This window comes from Falco peregrinus, chromosome 6 (assembly GCF_023634155.1).
Source record: "Falco peregrinus isolate bFalPer1 chromosome 6, bFalPer1.pri, whole genome shotgun sequence".
Taxonomy (NCBI): Eukaryota; Metazoa; Chordata; class Aves; order Falconiformes; family Falconidae; genus Falco; species Falco peregrinus.
Genome location: NC_073726.1, coordinates 29,131,169 through 29,153,196, shown reverse-complemented (window position 1 = coordinate 29,153,196; position 22,028 = coordinate 29,131,169). Strand labels below are relative to the sequence as shown.

The window sequence follows — 22,028 nt, the reverse complement described above, 5'->3', positions numbered from 1 at the left end:
ACAAGAATTAAGGCACAAACACTTGAGAGGCAGTAAAGCCTCACAGCTGTGTGCGTGTGGCAATCCAGTTTCCTGAGCAAGAACTTACCCTTAGGGAGGTCATGACACTGAGGAGTGTGGATAATTGTGCAATCCCATCTGAAGTAGTCTGTAACGCTTTGCCGTGATCATCACTCAACTGCAACATGCTTTCTCCACTCAGTTATCTCAGCTGCAGATGCTGGGTGTGATTTGAGGCTTGAGTTCCTGCAAGTTGCTGCTGTTTGTTTAAACCTTTTTTTGAGGAAGGGGCTAGCAAAAGCTTAACTAGCAAAAGTTATACAGGCTTGCACCCTGGACAGCAAGCCACTTAGAAATGGAGATCTTTTACAGAAATTTGAGCTGTAGCCGCCTTTGTGAATTAACTGGAGTGCTAGAGAAACAGGTTTTGGGTGTTAAAGGATCTTTTTTTTCTCTGTTGTGAATGGAAGAAACTTTCCTTGGAGCTGGTGTACTTGTTTTCTACCACAAATGGTGTGGAGGACTTCTAAGAAGACTTAATTCTCTTCCTGAAAAAGTCATGACAACCCTTGAGCTCCTGAAGAAGGTTTAGTAGCACTTGTGCTACAGATGTCAAAACAGGCTTTCTCTTGGAGCGACTTCATACTGCCCAGTGAGGAGAGCTGTAGCAGGTGAAGCTCCATAGCCTGCTTCGCCCAGTGAAACCTGGCTTTCAGCTTGACTTTTCAAAATGTCTTAAGTCTGTCTAATGTGACAGCAGCGTCCCCTTATCTCTCCTCTTGCACTTCACTGCTGGATATATTCTTCTGGCACATCTTGCCTTCTAGCTTAGCCTAAGAAGGCAGAGCTGTTTGGGGTAGGGACCCCAGCGTGACCCCCCCCAGGGAGGGTTTGGTGATGGAGGAGGTGCTCTGTTGGCAGCTAGGGGGATGGTTCATACACTGGTCCAAGCACTCTGTCCTGAAGGCAGGACCACAGAATAGGAGTCTGCCGAACTGACTGTAAAAGAAGCAGTGGCTCTTGACTGTGGTAGAAAACTACTGGTAAAGACCGTAAGAAGTATCTCCTTGCTCTGTTTTCCCGGTCTCTGTTGACCTACCAGCTGGCCTTCCAGTGTGTTTTTCTCTTGGATGGTGGACAATTGGTTACTGAAAGTGGGAAATGGCATCCTTGTGTAGGGAAGTGTCTGAACTTTGAGAGGGACTAGTGGAAGCTGTGGTGCGCATCTCCACCAGATAAATCATACTTCAGCAACCTTTTGTGACTCTTTAGTAGGGTCGGTAGCAATCGGATGAGGGGTAATGTTTTTAAAGTAAAAGAGGGTAGATTCTGACTAGATATAAAGAACTCTTTTACAGTGAGGGTGGTGAGACACTGGCACAGGCTGCCCAGAGGGGTGGTAGATGCCCCATCCTGGAAGCATGCGAGGCCAGGCTGGATGGGGCTCTGAACAACCTGCTCTAGTGGAAGGTGTCCCTGCTCATTGCAGGGGGGCTAGACTAGATGGCCTTTAACGCACCCTTCCAACCCAAACCATTCTGTGATCCTGCCCCAGTGACCAGTTCAGGCTTGGTGCTATATGTAGTTTGAATTGTTGCACTGTTCCTATGCTTCAGAATTATCCCGAGTGCTTTCTGTGATGTGTTTGGACTCTTACACTGGAAATCTCTCATGAGGGTGGCTGAGAGTGTGAGTCCGTGCCAGGAAAGAGAAGAAATAAATGGTAGAGCACTTGATCTATCTAGATTTCCATTTTGTTTTGAAACCAATTTGACCAGGACATGAAAGCGCTACAGGCTTACCACGCCGAAGACAGGCTCTGCTGACTTCGCTTCCTCTGGTAGAGCTGCATAACTGTGTTTGATTTTGGTTATTCACCCACGTGTGTATTTAAATGGCAACTTCACGACTGCAGATGCTTTTCCCTCCAGGGAAAAGCCAAACCACAGAGGTTAACTGTGTCTCTGGAGGTGTGGAGCATGGGGCTTTGCAGACTGCAGTAGTTAATTTACATGTGGATTTGTGGGTTAAGCAAAAAGCTAGGTATGGCAGGACTCTCAAGATGGTTTTCTTCTGCTTCAGTACATCTGAAAACTTGCCGAGCTTGAAAATGCACGTTGTGCTTTGTAAGCTGGAAGGTGTGTGCAGCACTTGATGTGCTTCATTAAGTCGCATGCAGCTTTCTACAAAGCTTTTGAATTTCAGCTGTTGATTACGTTGACCTCTTCTTGGAAGTTGCCTTTTGAACAGCTACGCTGAGCCTAAAGCTGCCTGCTGGGCAAGGACTGTGGGATTCCTGGTTTCCAAAGGAACGGATGGGTTTGATGAGCTGGGAAATTAGCTGGTGAATTAAACTTCAGCAAAAGTTACCTGTAACCCAAGGGCTACCAGGCACCTTGCTGAGTTGGTTCTGCAACATGTGGTGAACAGTTGATATTACAGGTGACTTCAAACTGTATGGGAAACTTTACAGGGAAACTAGGGTTTTTTTGTAATTAAGAGGTGGAGAAAGTAAAGCTTTAAGGAGGAGTCTGCTAAATTACCAGCTTTTTTTTTACAGCATTTGAGGAAAAGTCTATGACAGACTGTAACAATAACTACCAGCCCAGCTGCATCACTTCATTCTTCAGGTGGTGCTCTCTTAATAATTGTAGAGGAATGAAGGCAGTGGGTTGATCAGCACTGATAACACACAGCTGTGGCCTTGCCTCAGCGGCAGTGGGTTGATTGACATGGACGATGTGCACCTGTATCTCGTTCCTGCTAAGTGGTTAAATAGCCCTGAGGATTTTGGAGAGGGGGTTGGATGGAGGAGGAGCAGTGTGGTCTGACCTCTGGAGGCAGGAGATACAGCACAGACAGTAGAATCTGACCAACGGTAAAGCCTTGTTGCAGCCTACTGGTTTGTTTGTGCTGCAACAAATGATCTCGGATGTCACAGTCTTAAGAGAAAGCATTCCTTGTCTAAACTCCATCTTTCAAGGGACTGGCTTGAAATGTAGTAATGCTTTATGTGGAGAGAGCCACTACTGCCTGCCCTGGGGTGGAGTTAAACAACACCCCTGGTATTTGAGCTGGAGCCCAGCCTCAGCCCAGGTCTCCTGTAAGACTTCCCGTGTCATCAAACATATGCCCTCCTCTCAGTGTGCAAAGTGTGACTAGTGCTTGTCTCAAAACTAGCTGATGAGCACCTGGCACCTGGCTGTAATGACAGCTGTAAAAATCCGTGCAGGAATGACACATAGGGTAGAGCTTAAAACTGAGAGCCATACCAAGGTACTACGTGGCCTTCATTTGGGCAGTTCAGGTCCCGAGATGAGTGAATATTCCAGCTGAAGCTCTTGATATGTCTCTGCAGGGCGGATGACAGGGAGGTGATGCTGCTCTGTGGGTTCCAGAGCTTCCCATGCACTAGATCTGCAGATGACTGGATTTTTGTGGGGACTAGGAACAGGTGGGCTAAGCAATGTCAGCAACTGCACAAGAAAGGGGAGAGGAGTAGCTGTTAAGTGAGATCTCAGGGAGGAAAGAGGTCCAAGTATTTTAGGGTTTTCATTTTTTATTTTTTTTTGAAAAAGCAGAACTATTTATTTTTTCTTGTGGTCCACCTGCATCAGCCTGGGAGCCCCAGTGTGCAGCACCATGCAGAGCCTTGCATTGGGCCATTGCCCCAGCAAGGGCTTCCTGAGTGCCTTAACCTGCTGTCCGTGCATACTCCTCCTGCAAGGCACAGCACTCTATCCCAGGAAAAACTCGTATCTCAAAGACACTGTAGAATAGCTCAGCAATAGCTGGATATCTTCAGTAGGAACTGGTTCAGTCTGTATACTCACCTGTTGCCTCACCTCTTGCAGATCCAGGATAACCTAGAACATCTCTCCCATTCCTATTCCTTCCTTAGAGTTTTCCCCCTGCCAGTCTGGCGGCGGCTGCTTACGTTCTTGAAGGATTGGTACAATGGTGATGGGAGGGAATGATTAAATACATCCAGGGCAGACTAGAGTGTGGAAGTTATTAGGAATCTGTCTCCTTAAACCACTGACCAGGCTTTTGCTACTCCATGAGCTGATGGAGCATGTGTGTTCAGAGCCTCACTGGCTTGGGCGTGCGCTTACCTCGCCGCCAGCGCGTTGGCTGCTCTCTGCAGACGGTGGCTGCTGCTTCCTCCCATTGTGTCTCGGGTCAGGCTGTCTGAGTAGCTGCATACTCAGGCTAAGAATAGTGCAGACCCCAGGCTTTTGGCCTCTGTATCCTGCATGTTGGCTTCTTTCCTGCCTGGAGCTTGGAAAAAGCCTGGGAAAAGGTGTGTCCTTCAAACCAGTTTGAAATGTGTTGTTGGAGACTGTACTGCCTATAAATAACATGGAGGTTGGGCAGGGAAAGAGCTGCTGTTTCCCCTCTGGTCCAGTAGCTCTGAGTTCTCTTCTGCAAGGGCCAGAAAAAAGTCCTAACCCTCTTGCTGGTGTGATGTTAGCCCAGAGACGGGCTTTACAGTAGGCAGTTTAGCTAGCCCCTCTCTTAAAAGCAGTGATGATGTAACAAGTTCTGGGCATTGCAGTGCCTTTTTTTTTTGCTTTTTTTTTTGTTGTTTTGGGTGGGCCACTCGCAATTTCATTGTATTAATGCTGCAGCGCTTTCTCTGCGTGCTTCTAATATCAGGTTCGTTTCCAGTATTCATCCTCTGGGTCTGTTGCTGGGATGCGGGAGGTGGGGACAGCCAGGCTTGCATCTCCTGTAAATCATGTATGTCCTAAAAGCTTTGTCCCTTGACTCAACATCTCCCTCCCAAACCTCACCTTTTTGAATCCTTTGGTTGATTGCAATAAGATTTACCAAGGAGGTGGTCTGACTGTCAGCGAAGCATAACTAAGCTTCTCCTACAGAAATGCTTCCCCCTTGAATTTTGTAGAAACCAAACTTGGTAGTCTGTTTTGCTGATCAGCAGCTGGTTGCTACTGCAGCTAATTTTGCCTAAATGAGGGGGTTTATTTCCAAGAGGGGTAAAAGGCACCTGTGGTGATGCACGCATCTACAGTGGAGCTGTCTGACTGTGGTGTGGGTTGGTGGGGAATGCGGGGAGGACATTACATGCAGGAGTGCTCCACCAGGAATGGGGTGAGGAACAGCACAGGGCAATTGGGTGGTTGCTGCTGTCCTTGTCTTAATTGACAGTAATAACCAGAGAATGTGTTTAAAAATGAAAGTATACCGTGGAACAGTATTGCTGCAGACTTGGGTAGCTTCAGGGCATGTGTCTGGGGTAGGCAAAGCTGTCCCCTTTCTACTGCATCAAGAAAACACCACAGTCAATGTCTACCTCTTATTAATCTGGGGGAGGGGTGGAGGTGAGCATAGCTGTCACTGAGCTTTTATCGTCTAGTTTTCTGACTGTTTACAGATCTCTAATGAAAGACTCTCCTCCCAAACTGTTTTTTTTGTGTCCGTCCGTCCTCCCCCCCCCCTTTCACAGGTTCTTATTCAGATGTCCAGCTTCCACCCAGCCTGGTGGTCCTGAGGGAGTTCTGAGTGTGTATGATCTTTCTTGTCGTTGACTGCAGAGGAAGGGCCTGGCAGTATTTTGTTTCCTGCGCTGTCCTTTCTCAGCCACAGGCAGGGTTTGTGTCTGGTTGTCACTTGTCTTCCTTCCCCTTTGGGTTGACTTCATGGCTTTTGTGCTACAGTAACTGGAGCCAGGTAGGGAGAGTGCGGTAAGTGATGGGGACAGCAGCTCAGGAAGGCAGGCAGTTGTCTCGGTGGTGCTTTGCTTCTGTTTAATGGGATAGATCTGGGTTCCCTTCTCCTGACTCTTCTAGGAGTGTTGTCTTCCCACCTGCCCGGCTTTTTCCTAGGATGCTTTGGACCATGTGGCAAGTGTAAGTGGGCACACAGCCCTTCCACTCCATGCTGCAGCAGGGCTATGGAGCAGCCCGTGTGCTTCAGGTTGGGACTTCATGAGGCTTCCCTTTGCTGTTCTTTGAAGCCTTTCTGAAGGAAGTGCATTTCTACAGTGTGAACTGTTGTACTGCCGACATCCACCCACTTCACTGTTTATTGAAATGTAAATTGAATAATTCAGGATCAGACTGAACTAGGTGCAGTGCAGGGTTGGGTCCTGCAGGAAGAACCTGGACAAGCAGTCTTGTTCTTCCTCCATTTAGCAGCTTTTTTTTTTTTTTACAGTGCTTGCTCTAGCATCCAGCTCCATTACAAGTACCCTCAGCCATGAACATGGGGTGTTCAGCTGCTTTTCACCCAGTATCTCCTATCAACCTGTAGCATCTCTGCGGCAGCAGTATGCACCACTGGATGTATTTTTGCTGTCAGAGGCAGCTGACTTGACACAGCTCTCGGATATGCTGCTTTTCAGCACAGATAGTTCTGCCCTGTATTAAAAGGGGCAACTCAGCAGGTCGTTGACACCAGCTAGGACTTGCTTTTAAATGTGCTGCAGATGTTCAGACTTTGTACTGCCAGTGGAAATGTGAGTTCAGGTTGATTTCTCAGGCTTCCTCAGTTGAAGACAACCTTGGAGCAATTGTTCCCAACCTGTATTCAGCTCTGAGGTTCTTTGCTGCTTTTAGACTTCAGAGATTTGTCTGAAAGCTTGCCTATGCTTCCACTGGTGTTTTCTTCCCCTTAGAAAGATTGTGGGGGGAATGGGGGTGGAGGGGGAATATCTAAAGGTTCGTGAGCTAGAACTAGTTTCCTGTTTAGTGATGGTGTGAAGAGGCACAAAATGAGATGAGGGGTCCTTACTGTGTGTGTATAGCATGCTTCTAAAGACTTAAAAGCAGTGACTTGCATGTGGGTCCATGAGGAGCAACTGTACACCTGAAAGCTGGGGGACCTGTGCGTTCCTGGCCTGTGGTGCAGCCCGGACTACTGTCCTAACCAGGCTTCTGGGTATCGGGCATTTTGGGAGGATCACTGAACTGTAGAGATGTGCAGTGATGCTGCTTCCTTGCAAAAGCCAGCTGGCTTTACACATGGACAAAGCTGAGGAGGGAAGCAGTTAAAATCAATGCTGTGGCTGGTAGCTGCTGGGAAGATGTCAGTTTGTGCTGTCAAATTCCTAGTGTCTTCTGGTGTCGACCCAATACACACTAGTCTTATTTTGAGTCCAATTGGATGGGGGCGTTCTCCCATCTTATGCAGCTCTGTACACCAAACTCAATATTTAATTGGTTGTAGGTGCTAGAACTAAACTATCACACGTTTCTTCTTTGCTTGATGCATGCATAAGCATGCACAGCTTTCTTAAAATAAATCTGAAGGGTGGACTGATCTGCCTGAGCCACGGTAGCAAACCCATGCCTATGGCCAGTGGAAAACTGAGTTGATTCCAGTGAGTTGAGACATGTTTTGAGAAGAGCAAAGGAGATGTCAGCCGTTCTCCAACCTCAGGCAGCTGAGCCCGTGGCTGTGCCCGTCATGGCTTGGCTCTCAGCAGGGCTTGGAAGAGGAGGGGGACACTTGCAGCTGCTGCTCAGCCTGTGGCTCCAGAGCCGTGCTGTCCTCCCAAAGCACAAAAGGAACAGTGCTGCTTCGAAGAGGGCTTCATCAGCTCCTTGAGTTTCCAAAGACCTTGTGCAACTTACGTGGATTTAACATCACCCCTAACCTCTGGGTCACAGCTACCAAATGACTCTGCCTGTTTGAGCTCTGGTAATCTTGGCTGGATTTTCTGGTTTCATTTGGAGACAGCCTGCTGCAGCTCTGCACAGTAAATGCCCTATTAAGCAGTCAATTATTTCTCTATAATACTAGCTTTTATCTTTAATACAACAGTTTTACTGTCTCTGATAATTACACAGTCTCGGGTAACTCTCTTAAATCTAATGAGGCATGACAAGCTGTGTTCAACAAGGCACTACACCATTAACTTCCTACCTCTTACTTGTCATCTTATCACACTGAATTACTGTGTTTCTAGCCTGAGTGGCTGTAGATACATAATATGTCACTTCTCATTAGGAAAATAATGAAAATCATCCCTGGTGCTTTTGTGGTCAGGCTAGTGGTCAGCTGGCTGGCCTGGTGGCTTGCAGACCCCTCCAACAGCTTCTCTGCAGCATCGTGCTCTGCCCGGTGAGCTGAGCAAGCTTACCAGGTTTGGTTTAAATACTTCTGGCCGCTTAAACTGCTTGGTTGGTCCATGGGTCTCTTGCTTATGGGTGGGTGAAATGCAAATGGCCCTTTGAAGGGCAGCAGTGATGATAGACCTTGTTGGTGCTGACGGGAGTCATTGCTGCAGGGATCTCTTGTGGTGGGATTCAGCTAGGTAAGGGAAAACAGGCCTTTTTTTCTGGACAGGGACAGGACAAAAATGGCTGCAGCAATGCCTGGTGTAACTTGATGTGGCTGCTGCCTTGTTACGCATTAATGGCGGTAGTAGAGCAGGTCATTGGAGTGCTGGTTTTCTGTGGATTTGAGAGTGGCACTGAAAACTCTGCCTGACCAAAGCCCTGGCGTTAGGTGGATCGTCTTTTCGGTACTTCTGAAAAGTCAAGGCTCCTGGCAGGGAAGTTCCTGCATCCTTCCAGGCTGGACCAGGAAGGCATTTCCTGGGGGAATGAGTCCAGGCTGTCCCTTGGGGCAGGTGGTAGGGCTCCAGCTGGCAGGCTGAGAGCTCATGTACAGCTGGACTGAACAGAACAGTTAATTACTGTCGAGATGCAGAACAGCAGAGAGCCCTTTACTTAGAAATCTGCTGTATCCAGCTAATGTTTTGGGGCTTCTTCCCAGCCTTCTGGCACATGGAGCCTGTATGAGTTGTGCTGTCAAAGCTGTGTGTTTCCTCACAGAGCAGGGGAGGAAGAAGCCTTGTTTCAGGTTATAACCAGAGTCATTCAGATTCCCTGTGTGTATTTTATAGGATGTCCATGGGACCAGACACTGTGGTATGCCTGAATTAGCTCAGTCCCTGGCTCTGAAAGGGCAGTTTTCACTTGGACAGAAGCTATTCGGTTCTCTGCAATTTCATTAACTGAAAGACTAGCAGGTTGAGTGTAAATCTGGAAACAGAGTGCTGGATACCAAGCTGTGTTTCAAATTATGCTGGCCTTAGCAGCAGTGTTAGTGATCTAAAATGGACCAGGGATGTTGCTTGTGCCCTGTTCCTCCCACAGGCAAGAGTTTCCTTACTGCCTATAGAAGCGCATCTCCTTACCCCACTAGAGAGCAGGCAGGAGCATGTGGCTCTGATGTCCCTGCTTCTATCTGTGCCACTTTAGGTTCCTGTCTGTCTTCACATCCCTAACTTGCCCTGGGAAGCATACTCATGTGCCAAGAACTGGCAGCAGTGAAACATGCCTTTGGTTGTAAATATGAAGGCAGTGGCAGATTACATGTTGTTGGGGGGATGAAGAAAGCATAGCTGCGACAAGTGGAAGGGTGTGTATCTGTTCTGGGTTTTGGTTGCTTTTTGAAGGAGCAGAGTAGGGTACAGGGCTCCCAAAGGCGGAGACTTAGTGATGATAAAATTAACTGATGGTCTCTTTGGGCTTCTGCAGTCTGCATGCTCATTGGTACTCGTGGCAGTGATCCAGGCATGGCTGGGATGTACAGAAGGATTTGGTCGCTAATGCTTATAGTTCTTGGGGTGGTTTCTCTGAGAGGGTTGTACACTGCACAGTGGTTCATGCCTGTGTCTCCTGCTGCTTTCAGGCTCCTGGTTTCACTGCTAGGTGGCACCACCAAGCAGCTGCTCTGTTAGCATCCCTGGCCAGACTCTCAGAAGTTAGAGAGGATGCACTGAATAACTGGTTTTTTTTTCCCGTTTCCCCAAAAAAAAAAAAGTCACAGCTCATTGTTCCTCTGAATCCTGTTTAAGCTGGCAGTATGCTTGGGAACTGATGGTGGCAGATTTAACCTGCTTTCCCTCTTAGGCTCATTAGCACTGGTGAGGAGGAGAGTGGTTCCAGCAGCAGAGGCAAGGTCTGGGATCTGCGTCTGCCTGAGGTTTGGAGGCAGCACCCCTAACGATGGGGTCTTAACTCTAAATGTAGCTGTTAGAAGCCTTACTGCAAAGCAAGTCAGTCCACTGAATGCCCTTTGCTTCTGGTGGTATTTTTTAGTCTAATTAAGAAATCTAATGTAGTGGAAAAGCCTCTTCCAGGTCTGCTTGTTCCAGAGCCTTGGTACCTGCAGGTTTGAAGGGAGAAGAGCTGGCCTGTTACCTGGTATTTTATAAAACAGACTCCTAGCTGGAGTGACAGCAAAGCAGTCAAAAATGACTTCTCCATGGGATGTGGTACTTGGTACGTTTCCGTTAGCAGCTTCTATTTGTTGTGCCTGTAAAAGCTGGTTGAACCCAAGGAGAGCATCAGATCTCCCTGGCAAACTAACTGGGACCGTTTGAAATGCTTCTGCAATGCTCAGTCCCCACTCTGAGCAAAACTAGGTAAAAATCCAACTTGCTTTTATCTCCAGGTAGTAACTAGAGAAAGCTCAGGGCAGCAACTGCAACAACAGACAGCACTGGAGGACCCCTTAGAAAAGGACAGGTGTGAAGGGCTGCAAGGAGCAAACCCCTCTCTGGCCAGAGGGACTTTACTTAAAGAACCATGGAATATTTTGGGTTGGCAGGGACCTTTAAAGCCCATTGAGTCCCATGGGAGCTGGAGCTCCAGCAGGGACATCTTCAACTAGACCAGGTTGCTCAGAGCCCCATCCAACCTGACCTTGAATGTTTTCAAGGGCAAAAGAGTTGCTTCAGGTATCTTTTTTTAGGCATATAGTTGGTGGTACTGAAGCCACGTGTCTGAGTACTGCTCCACAGAGGTAGCCAGTGGGCATGTGAATTACTGTGTAATGAAATAATGTTTTAATGCTAGTCTGGCACAAGCTTGGAGCCATGCCAGCTCGCAGGCTTTTGGGCAGCAGCACTGGTACCTTTATGCTGGAGTTATCTGCAAGGTCCTGTTTTCTCAAAGGTCCTCTGGTCCTGTTAGCTGCAAGGAGGAGGTGGCTTTATTGCACTGCTGTGACTCAAAAGTTTAACAGACTCTTGGGCCGTATCATTTTACTGTTGCTACCATAACTTCAGTTTGCCTGGAAGAATTATTCAGGCTTGTTGGTAGTGATGAGCCCTCCCTAGCTTCCCTTAGGTCACTTCCATGGCATGAACATGCTGCTGCCGAAGGATGCCAGAAGCCCACACCTCTTCTCTTCTTCCTTCCACCCGGGAGGGCATGCATTGTTGCTGGTTAGTTTGAAGCCAGGTCCTTTGGCCTTGCTCAGCTTTAGGCTGGCCAGTGCTGAGGGTCCCCTAGATCTTTTGACTGCCTTTGCATTGAAAATAGCTGCAGACTGCACACGTGTATTGGTTCAGCTCTGCTGATGAACGTAACTTCTCTAATTTTCTTCGCAGTGAAACGATTTAAGGAACCAAAGGAAGAGAGGCGTCCCTGGAGGATATGGTGAGATTTTTAAATTGGAGCTTGAAAACACCATGTATATGTAATGCTATTTTCTCTTATACTAACAATCTTCTAGGTCCTTTGGGTACCCGGCATGGTATTCAGTCATTAAATGAAATGTTCTGCTGTTGCTTCCCGTGGAAGCCTCCATAAAGCAGCCAGTGCTCCCTAGAAGTAAAATTCCCTGCCGAGCTCCTCCAGAAGAGCTTGTTTCTACTGTAGGTGATTGAACAGAGAGGTTACGGTCCCCTCCAGTCCCCTGGCGTACCTGCATGGGGCTCTCCCCCAGACAGGGTCAGACTTTGTTCTTAAATTCAACGAATCACTTTGGTGCTGCCTGGCCCAGCTCAGGCGTGGGCTGGGCGAGGTGTCTGGCTGTGTGCTGATGGGAGGGAGCTGGGCATCGCTGGTGGCTTCAGGCACTACGAAGCCGCCCTGGGCTGCAGGATTTGCAGCCTGCTGAGAGGAATGGGTGTGTGGTTGGGATCAGCGTGTGGTCAGGCTGGCTGAGCAGCATGGATCTACCAGCTGACGTTAGTGATGAAGTGTCTGCTCAGTTTGGTTCTTCCTCTAAAACAGTTTTAAGAATTCAAACCAATTCCCTGCAGATGGGTGCAAAAACTGGGAGTAGCTGAATACCTTCCTTGCCCCTGCTGCTGGCTGGAGAAGCGGCAGCTGGGCTGTGTGCGGGAGCGTGAGCTGCCTGCACTGCTGAGGTTTAACCCGCAGCAACATCTGCAAGATAGAGCAGCTACGTGCTGAAATGGTAGCTTTTTTTTTTTTAAAGTATTTGGAGTTGGCCAAACTTCCCCTTTTTTGCCATGTACAGCTCCTTGGGCATCAGGAATGCCTGTTGGAGGAAGGCAGATCCATGCAGGACCTTTGCTTGGGTGACTGCTCTGCTGCTGGTGCTCCAAGGCACAGATCTTTTTGTCTTCCCCCCCCCCCCCCCAGGTTTTATGATACCTCCAAGCAAGCAATAGGTGCACTCTTCATCCACTTTGCCAATGTTTTTCTGTCGGATCTCACTGAAGAGGACCCTTGCTCTCTGTAAGTACAGGAGGTGCTGGCGTTCATGCCCTACATCCGTAAAAAGAAGCAAGAATGTTGGAAAATGTCACACGTGGTAGAAACTGAAGCACTATGTGCACTGTGTGGGGATAAACCATGCTGAGCCTGTTTTGTCTTCTGCTTTTTGCAGTCTGCTGCTCTGATGGAGATGCAGCAGTGCAAGCATGCTTTCTGATGATTAAATGCACCTTGAAATGTGTTGGCAAAAAGCTGCAGTAAACAGTGCAATGGTGTCTTGTGCAGCTGCAACTGTTAAGTATGCCGTTTGCACACGAGACTTTGCAATTTGATTGGTCTCAAAGCAGTATTGAGAATGCTTCCCGAACTGTGTGGGTGAAGGCCTTTGTCCAATGTGGGAACATTTTATTTTATTTTTATATTTAGTTGCACCTACCACACGTATTCCTGTAATCCTGTTTGGGGGGTTTCTAAGCCAGGCTTTGGGACTTAATGTAGATGTGCCACCTATACTTCAGACCAGCCACTTTGCAGCTACGTATTTAGTTTCAGAATTAACTTTATCTTGTTTTGAGAAACTCCTCTAGGCTTCAAAATGCTGCTGAAAACCTTCTGGCTCATCTCCTTTTTCTCTATGGAAGTGCTACACCTTGATACGTTTCTTTGAACAGGCACAAATTTGGCTGGGGCTAAATATAACCTCTAAATGATTTATTGTTGTTTTTTAAACACAGTGTTTTAAAATAAACCTTTTCATGCCTATGCTGTGCCCTTCAGGGATATTTTTTTATGTTGGTTTTTTTTTTTTTCCTTAATGTGTGTTTTATATTTCCCTGTGCCACCGGACTTGTCATCCTGAACCAGGCAGCTTAAAACTCCACAGCCTTGTCCCTGGGCTTGGAGGCTCATGTGCTGTGTGTCCCGCCCAGGATAAATCGCCAGAGCCTCATGTTTGTATCAGAGTACTCCTATTTCAGCAGCTTGAAACTGTAATAAGATAGTCTGAGACTTTAGATGTAGAAAACATAATGTCATGTTTTCAAAGTGGATATCAAAAGCAGATTGTTATTTTTCAGCCTCTTTATCCAGAGGCAGTATCGAGTTCTAGAAAAAGAAATGTTAGTTCCTGTAGCTCTGTGCTCGGTTTTTTCTTCATGCTGTGGAAATCTGGCCTGACGTGGCAGAAAATATTCCAATAATGGAAAACTGGCCAGAAAAATTAGTTGAGTGCAATTATTTTTTTGCTTTTTCTTCTGGAGTTTGTTAAAATACCAAGCCTTGGATTAGAGCATGGACCCTGCAATCCCCAGAAGGTCCCTGCATGTCTCCTGCCTCTGGCACTCTGCCTAGCAAGGTTTAAACATCCTGTGGAGCAAACCCATGGAGCCCAGATCTCCCGGTGGGGCTGGGTTCAGCTCCGTGCTCAGCAGTGGGGACCCTGAACTGAAGGATTTTGGGGACCCCGGGATGCCTGCTGTTGAGCCAGGGCTTGTCACCTCTCCCAGGACATCCTGCCCCTCAGTGTGTCACTACTCGTAGGACCCTCCTGCAGCTGCTCGTTAATGAACTTTTTGCCTCTTCTGCCACACAGTTTGCAGAGCAGCTGCAGTTCCAAGGAACTTCCATTTTCATGTATGAAATTCCAGAAATGCTTGGTTCAGTTTCCCTGAAACTTGGGATTTCATCCTGATAAGAACAGAAGGTGCTGCAGGTGGAAAGCCTTCCTTAACTGGGAGTAACTCCTGAGGAAGGGTAGCCCAGGAATGATTTAATGCTATATTGAATCAATGAGCAATGCTAGAGAGTTGGTGAAGCCTACTCCCTGGTCTACTAAACAGGATTTTAAACTAAGAAATAGCTGGTAAGGCTATAGGAAAATCCAATAATAGTACAAGTTCACTTCCTCTCTCTTTTAAGTGGGGATTTTTATTTTTTTTTAAATCTTGGGGTGGGTTTTTTTACAAGTTACCATATTGAAATAGAAGATTTTGAATAAGACTTAAACACAACTGAAACTTGACTTTTTCCTTTGCCCTTAGCTACCTTATTAATTTCATCCTCGATGCCACACTGGGGATGCTGCTGATCTGGCTTGGCGTGAAAGTTGCCTCCTGGATTGTGCAGCGTAAGAAGTACACGTACCTGGTCTTTGGAGAATATGGTAGGTGTTGGCTGCTCTGCACAGGGTGGCTCATTTGCTCCCTGCTATGAATGGGGAGAGGAAAAAGACACAAACTAGTTTGGGGATAAAACACGTAATCAGCCTGCTGCTGTTTATCCCTCCTCCAAGGAGCTGGTGGAGCGTGGTGGCCATCAGCGTGCTAAATGCTGGGACATTGCTAGGTCGCAGGTTCCTGCCAGGCGTGCCTGAGCCTAGCAGGGTGGTGATGAAAGGCTGAACGCTTCCTTGGGTAGGTAATATACCCAGGGACAGGCATATGATAAATTCAGGTGTTTGGGTCTGGTGGTGGTGACTTTTGTGGGGTTCTGTCAGGGTGGGTTGGTTTGGTTTTTTTACTAGCCTCTCCATCCAAAACATGGAGTTGTTCTTGCATTTGCCTTGAGCTGCAGTAGGTGTCAGCAGGACAGAGCCTGGTCCCAGAATGGAGTTCTCAAATGGCTTGTGGGGTTTGGGGGTGGGAAGGAGGTTGCCAGCCGATTTAAAAACAAACAAACAAAACCCCCAAACCAACAACAAAAAACCCCCCACAACTCCCCCAAAAAACCAACCCCCCCACAATTTTAAGTATGCCTGAGTCTGGCCTGTTTCTCCTTCAATTCCTGCCTTGAGATGGAGAAAAAGTTTTAGAAAAAGCTTTTTCAGCCATCCCCAGTAGATGGTAGCACTTCTCTTCAGGACGAGCAGAGCCAGCCTCCAAGAGAGCAGTGCTTCGCTGTGGCCGGCAGGGCAGGGGAAAAATTAACCCTTTGCCTGTTTAAAGTTATATCTACTATACAGAGGAATTCACTCTTACTGCAGAAAGTACATCCTATTCATGCCAAAACTTTAAGACCTTAATCGTTAAGTCTGTTCTGAAGGTAGTCTCGTTCCTTTCTGGTTTTAGGAGCTGGTCTGATAACTGAGCTGGTGAAACTTGGACCAGACTAAGATTAGTTTGCAGGTCCCACTGCCTGGTGAGCCTGTACTTGGGCTCGCACTCAGCATGTGTGAATGGGTCATGGCACAGGATGAAGGGGATGGCTGGGTTTGAGGTAGCAGGAGCAGCTATGGACTGGGAATAAGATGACAACTGATAGGTTGAAATGATGGGCCGTGGCAAGGCCAGCTCTCATCAAATCTGAGAGTGGCTTTAAAGGCTGCAGTGGTCTTGAGAGCAGGTTCAGCATCCTGACAACATGCATTTGGTGGAAGCTATCTTTTTTTCCTGCCTCCCCATCCCCAATGGCTCTTTCTCAAAGAGATGAGGAGCCAAGCACAGAGCACTAAAGTCATTCGGATGAGGTGGCAGAGGAATCCAGATATTCCAGATTCGGGGATTGGCATTTTTCCCTGTTTTGAGCAACAAGCCCCACTGCAGCTATCCCAGAGCACAGCTTCAGATGCCACGTCTGCAGTTGAGCAGGAGCAAGGAAACGTTAGTCTACTGACAGCTTGCTTTAACCTTACAGAATGATAATGAACTTCCATTGAGCTGTAGCTGGCCCCTCGTGAAGGCTGGCTTAGACTACAGAAACAGCTCACTTCTCTGAGGAAATCTTGCTTTCATTAATAAAAAAAGTTTCTGCTGTTGCTTGAATTTAGCTCTTGAATTGAGGATTAAATATCTCATCCGCTGAGCACAGTTCTTGGTGCAGCTCTCTGGCCAGAATGACCACACTGGAAAAGTTAGGTAGGAGTCGAGTGACATGTCCAGCGCAATCCTGCTATAGGGCTAGGGAAGGAAAACACTGCTATCCTCATCTCGGGTATTAAGTAACTTCCAAAACAGTTTGGAAGACGCTAGTAAACTTTGTACAGTTTGATACAGGTTCCAGAAATATGATTCATTTTCTGGTCTAATTGTTGTACCGGACTTTATGCTGCTTTCTTCAGTTCTCTTGAGGAGCAAAAGCATCTTGTGCAGTCCTGCAGGGGAAGAAGGGCAGGATGCCAGGGAAGCACCAAATCCATGTTGCGGACAGTGGTGAGTACCATTGTTCCAACCATCAGGAAAGAACAGGTGTGTCTTTTGTCCAGTATAGCCAGTGCCCATCTACCTGCATGGTCTTTGAGCAAACAAATGTTGCAGCTGCTTTCTTTCTGACTCTCCAGCTCTTGGTTGCATCCCTGCAACTGATGCAAACTGCCACAGTTCTCCTTTGGCTTGGGTTCCAGCAGTCCCTTCTGCTCAGCTGTTGGTAAACCTGTCTCCATGGCCCTGCTGTGACTGCAATAGCTGCATTAATGGAGAAGCAAAGAAAAGGGAATGGAAAGCACTTAAATTTATGCTGCTATTTTAAGCATCCAGCTGTCCAGAACTCTCTAGAAAACTCAGTTAGTCTCATATTTACCAAGCCCAGGAGACAGCTATTCTGAGATTAGCTTCTCTTGTGCCTGAGCTCTCTGCCAAAGACTGCTGCAGACAGGAACAACCTGGTTTTTAGCTAGTGGAGTGTCAAAGGCTCCCCTGTCTTTGCCCAGCAGCTCTTGATGATTCTTTGGACTGCCTCTAAGCACAGGAAACTGTGTTTTACAAGGCTGTTGTTTCTTCTGAAGATGCTTGGCTCCTAAGATCAAAGACTGGAGAGGTTTGTTCTTCATCTTGGTTGAAGTAGGCTGGGGAGATTGGTGGTTGCCCTACACGTAGCCAAAGCTAACAAACTCCACAAATGCTCTATGCACCAGTGGTCTAGCAGGGGAGCAGCAGGCTGTGTCTGTAGGCGCTCTTCCTGTACGGGACTTCTACAGGGAGGACAGCAAAGCAGAGTTTAAGCTGCAAAGGACTTGGGAGGTGGGTACCCAAGGTCTTGTAGGTGCTGCTGAGCCTATGCGGACTGAGCAGGGGAGATGCTGGCTGGAGTCAGTCTGGGCAGATCAAATCTGGTTCAGCTTTGGGTCCCACTTTGAAACTGCTCCAGCCCTCTTCTCTCTCCCTCCCGGATTCCCACAGCAATGAGCAGCTCCCTGGAGGCAACCTCTGGATGGCTGTAGTGTCCTGGCATTTCAGTTGTGTCTGAACTCCAAAGCATTACTTTAGAAATACTGGAGTATTCCTTTTAAGTAAGCAAATGCTATGAATTTGCATTAAGAGATGGTTTCTGCAATGTGCAAGTAATGCTCTAGAGGAGCATTAAGAAATGAGGGGGAGAAAAAGACTGTGTTCTTGTTTGAAAATGTCTTTCTGGATGGCCATCTGGATGCTGACTTGTGTATGACTGTGGTTTCAGAGCTTGATGCTATGTGCTAATTCACTGTCTGGAAATGGAAAGGCACGTTGCTTGGAGGCCTGTAAAGTCTGTTCAGTGGCCTGCTGAACTCTGCTGGTCAAATTTATAGGAGAATATGCTTTGTGCCAGCTGCTGAGTTTAACTGAGGACCTGTGTAGGCTGCTTCTGGCCCTGTTGTGATGGTGTACAAAATTTCCATAACAAATATTCCCACGTCCTGGAGCAGCCAAGGGAGCTGGCTGCTAACGCTTGAGGAAATACTGCTGAGAATAACTCTAACCTGCGGGGCTGTCTTGTCCTCAGCATGCTTGGGCTTTCCACCCCTAGGACCAGGGAGGAAAAGTAAGGAGAGAACCAAGAATCATCCTCAAATGGTCGAGTGTGTGGGCAGGTCCCTTGTTCTGAGCAAGGATGCAAACCTTTGAATGCCCTGGATGCAGTGGCAGTATCTCCAGGGTCCGACAACCCAGAGCAGGGCTGTGACGCTGCAAACTGGGCACCGATTCCTGTGCGCTTACTTTCAGTTCAGATGCAGAACATGCCAGAGAGGGTCTGGGATGCCCACTGGTCCTGTCTGGCTGCTCTGATGTGTTAGGTTCCATTCTCTGAAAACTTGTTCTTGCCCTCCAAGTAAGCACTTCTGCACAATTCAGATGCTTTCCTTCTATTTCTTACCCTCCTCCATACTTGACACGGATAATTAGATCCCTTTGTTTCGGAAGTACCATTTGAGTATCTCTTAAGAGGCTTTTATTGACTTTTTCTACCCCCATCATGTCACACAGACCAACTTGCAGTGCTTTCAAATATTTGCTTTTCCTCAACCCACCCCTGAACCCTCCGCTTTGGCTGTGGTTAAGCTTTTTCCTACCTGCTCAGTGCATGCACAGTCCCCAGAAGACTGTAAATAAAGCAGCCTGGCAGGAACACGTGGGCTATGCTGACAGCTTCGTACATTAGGCAGCCTGCAGGATTAAAACTAATCCTGTTGTGTAGTAACAGCTCAAATACCTCAAGTAGCACTGCTTTTACTCGGCAAGCAGTTGAGCTCCTACGCACAAGCGGAATGAGAGACATGCGCTTGTGTGCAGCTGCTGCAGGCACTGGTGGTCCTAGGTCTGCACCGAGGAAGTTTTGCTGATGGTGGGGAGCACCAGCAGCGCTGTTGGAGGAGAACAGTCAAAATGCAGTCCGTACATCCCTCAGGGTGAAGGTGAAGTGGTATATTTGTATCAGGGTGGGAGCTGGCTGTAAGAAAGTTTGAGCAAAGGGTGGTTGTTAAGCTAAAGGGAGAGGCTGATGGTGGAGTTGGTGTGTAGAGCTGAGATGCCCTCAGTTACCTTGCAACTAGGAATGGAACAAGAAATGGAAGGTCTTCAAAGGAAGCACGATACATGTAATCTCCAACCAGGTGTTGCATGTGTGGGCTGCAAAGATCCTTTGGGCCAGTTCCCCACTATCCTGCAAGGACAGGGAATCTCTGAATGCAGGAAAGAGGGGGGCATCTTTTTTTTCCTCTTTTTTTTTTTTTTTTTTCTCCTTCCAGGTAGGAGATTGGTTTTTGCTGGCAGTCTTGTTTGGCAGAAACAGTCTTGCAGGCACTTACCTAAATAAATAAAAAAAACTAAAATAAACGTGTAACGGAGGTAGTTCATGTAAGAAGAATCCTCTCCCATCCATGGAGCAGGGTACCTCTGGACAGCACTTGATCCATTAAAGACACTAAGAGGGGATGCCTCTGACTGGCTTCCTGTAGGAAGCCAGCACCTAAATGAGGTGTGTGGTTAGCTGGGTTCAGCTCAGATTTTCCAGCCTTGCTTCCTAACTGTGGGAGGAGATGTGGTCAGCCCGTCTTATGGGCTTGTCCAGGGACTACACCAAAGGTTCCCTCTTCCCTGACAAGATGCCAGTAGATTGTGACTTGTATGTTACTGGCATTAGTCATGTGAATTAGTGGTGAGTTAAACTTGGATGGTGCCACTCAGAGGTGGATCAGTGGTCCTTGGATGACTTCAGGCTTGCTGAGGTAAGGAGCAGCTGGCTGAACTCCTTGGTGAAGAGGAAACAAGCCAATGTCTGTTTATAGCTGAAGGCATCCTTGCAGCCCTGTGGACTGTGCTGCTGTTTCGTTGTCATCTTTGTCCTGAGTTATTGTGGTATGGAGGAGCCTCCTGTCCCTGGGAGACCAAGGCACGGTGAAGAGTAACTGTGGAGACACCCTCTGACCTTCCTGTCAGGGGGTTTGAGTTAAGTCCTGTTTTAATACGTGTGCTAGAGTGGATTCCTGTACAGAAACATCTCATCCCGTAGTCTGGAAACAAAGCTCAGAATGGAAAAAGAGGAAGAAGAGGATCCAAAACAGTAGCAGTTTTGAGCTGCGAAAGGTGATAGAGCAGATGGCCAAATCTGGCCTCCGTGTAGTTCTATGGGTCTCTCTCCATATCCTTCCATTGTCTACCCTGGACCGTGTAAGAGGTGCTGATGTCCTTCTGATTGTGGAGGGGGTTCACAGCATCTCCTGCAGGTGACACAGAAAACACCAGAGTGAGAAATAAGAATATGTGATGCTTCACGCTGTGATGGAGGCTCCTTTGCCAAGGTGGGATGTGGAGAGCAGTGGGGGTGCAGCTCTGTCCTGCTTGGGTAGCACAGGCTTGCACATGCCCTGTCCATTTAGCCGGTGAGCTGGTCTAACTGGGGCAGACCTCTGGTCTTGAAAAAGTGGGCTTCCCTTGGTGATATCTTGCTGTTACATAGTAAAAACTGTTCTCTAGCAAAGGGAGGAAAAAAGAAAAATTCCTTTTCCAAAGGTTGTCAAACCTCATGAAAACTCAACCAGGAATGTAATAGCTTTCTTGCGAACTGAAAGTGAAGGGAAATTTTTTGGGGGGGCGAGGAGCTGTTAACCTTGGATTTATGGGCAAGTCCTTCCTAGGATGGATGAAGGAGGTTGTCTCTTCTAATGTCTGTGTATCAGCCTGATTAGCCAAAACCTGGCTAGGGTGGCTTGGTGCCCAGTACGCAGAAGTAAGAGCCATAGTCTGCTGTTTGTGGCGATAAGTGGTCATGACCTCCTATCCCCAAAAGGGTGTGAGGGGGCAGGTATTTGGGAGACATCTCAAACTGGCTGCTGCTTTTTAGGCAAGCTGAGATGAGGGATGTGTTCCACAAGTGCCACTGTGACTGCAGTGCAGAGGAGCCGACTTGCGAAGGGTGCTGTGGCTGTTAGCCCTGTCTCCCCGCAGGGGACCGAGCACAGCTGACAACACAGAGCAAAAGGGAAAGAGTTCAAATGCAGGAAGGACATGATGGATATGTTTGTTTTCCTGTTTTGTTTGTACTCGGAGCTCCGATGGGTGATGGTAACCTGGAGGTTTGTAGGAGAATTAGTTGGCCTTGGGATAAGGGGCAAAAGCCTCCCTATACCTAACCTGTGCCTAAGACAACTGGGTGCCTGAGTCTCTCTGGAGAGGCTGCCTGTGCTTCAGGAGGATGAAAGCCCTCTGACACAGGCCTTTAACTGCCTGCAATGGTGTTCCCATCTCTTCTGCAGACCACCCATTAAGCTGCTGCCTGGCAGGGAGCAGAGACGTGCACTTGCCGAAATCCTCTGCGGGCTCTGCTGGTTGCGCTTGCACGTAACCTTCCTGGCTGCCCCCTCCTCCCCTCCGCCTGTGCGGTTGCCTGCTGCTCTGGTGCTTTCTGCTTGCTGTCCTCCCAGCTCGGCAGCCTCTCCGCACCCTTTGGCCTCCCGGTCCTTCCCTCTCCCCACCTCTGCTTCCTTCTCCATCGCGGCTTGAGCAATTAAAAATTTGGGATGCAAGGTGATCCTTTGGAGGTCTCTGGCATGGAGGCACTAGCTGGATGCCTGTGCTTCTTAGCTGTAGCTTTGTGACGAGGCAAATGTTTTGGTACTAACAAATGACAGAATGAGGGCAAATCTACATGCATCCTGTTTTGCCCTTGCTGGGAAGCTGGTCCCTCTAGAGCTGGGCTTGGATACCAGCTCTTACGAAATCCTGGTGTGTGCCGCTGGTCTCTGTGGCCGGAGGATTGGCACAGTGGTTTGGATAAATGCACTTTGGCCAACTGCTGGTGTTGTCTTCCCTTGCTGCATCTCCACAGTGTAGCGCTGAGACGAGTGGAACTGAGCTCCCAGCCCACTGCCATTCAGCAGCGCATCAAGCATTG

General features: G+C 47.9%; 1 protein-coding gene across 2 annotated transcripts in view; it reads left to right on the top strand.

Annotated features, from left to right (window-relative positions):
* Nucleotides 1-22,028, top strand: part of LOC101913677 (store-operated calcium entry regulator STIMATE-like) — a 35,419-nt gene that overhangs the window by 2,763 nt on the left and 10,628 nt on the right. For both annotated transcript variants that reach the window (XR_008747753.1, XM_055807934.1), the window contains exons 2-4: nucleotides 11,372-11,420; nucleotides 12,375-12,470; nucleotides 14,489-14,610. Coding sequence is in view for 1 of the 2 variants with exons in the window: in XM_055807934.1 (XP_055663909.1) it covers nucleotides 11,372-11,420; nucleotides 12,375-12,470; nucleotides 14,489-14,610 (267 nt within the window). In the remaining variant the exon portion in view is untranslated. The remainder of the gene's footprint in view (nucleotides 1-11,371; nucleotides 11,421-12,374; nucleotides 12,471-14,488; nucleotides 14,611-22,028) is intronic.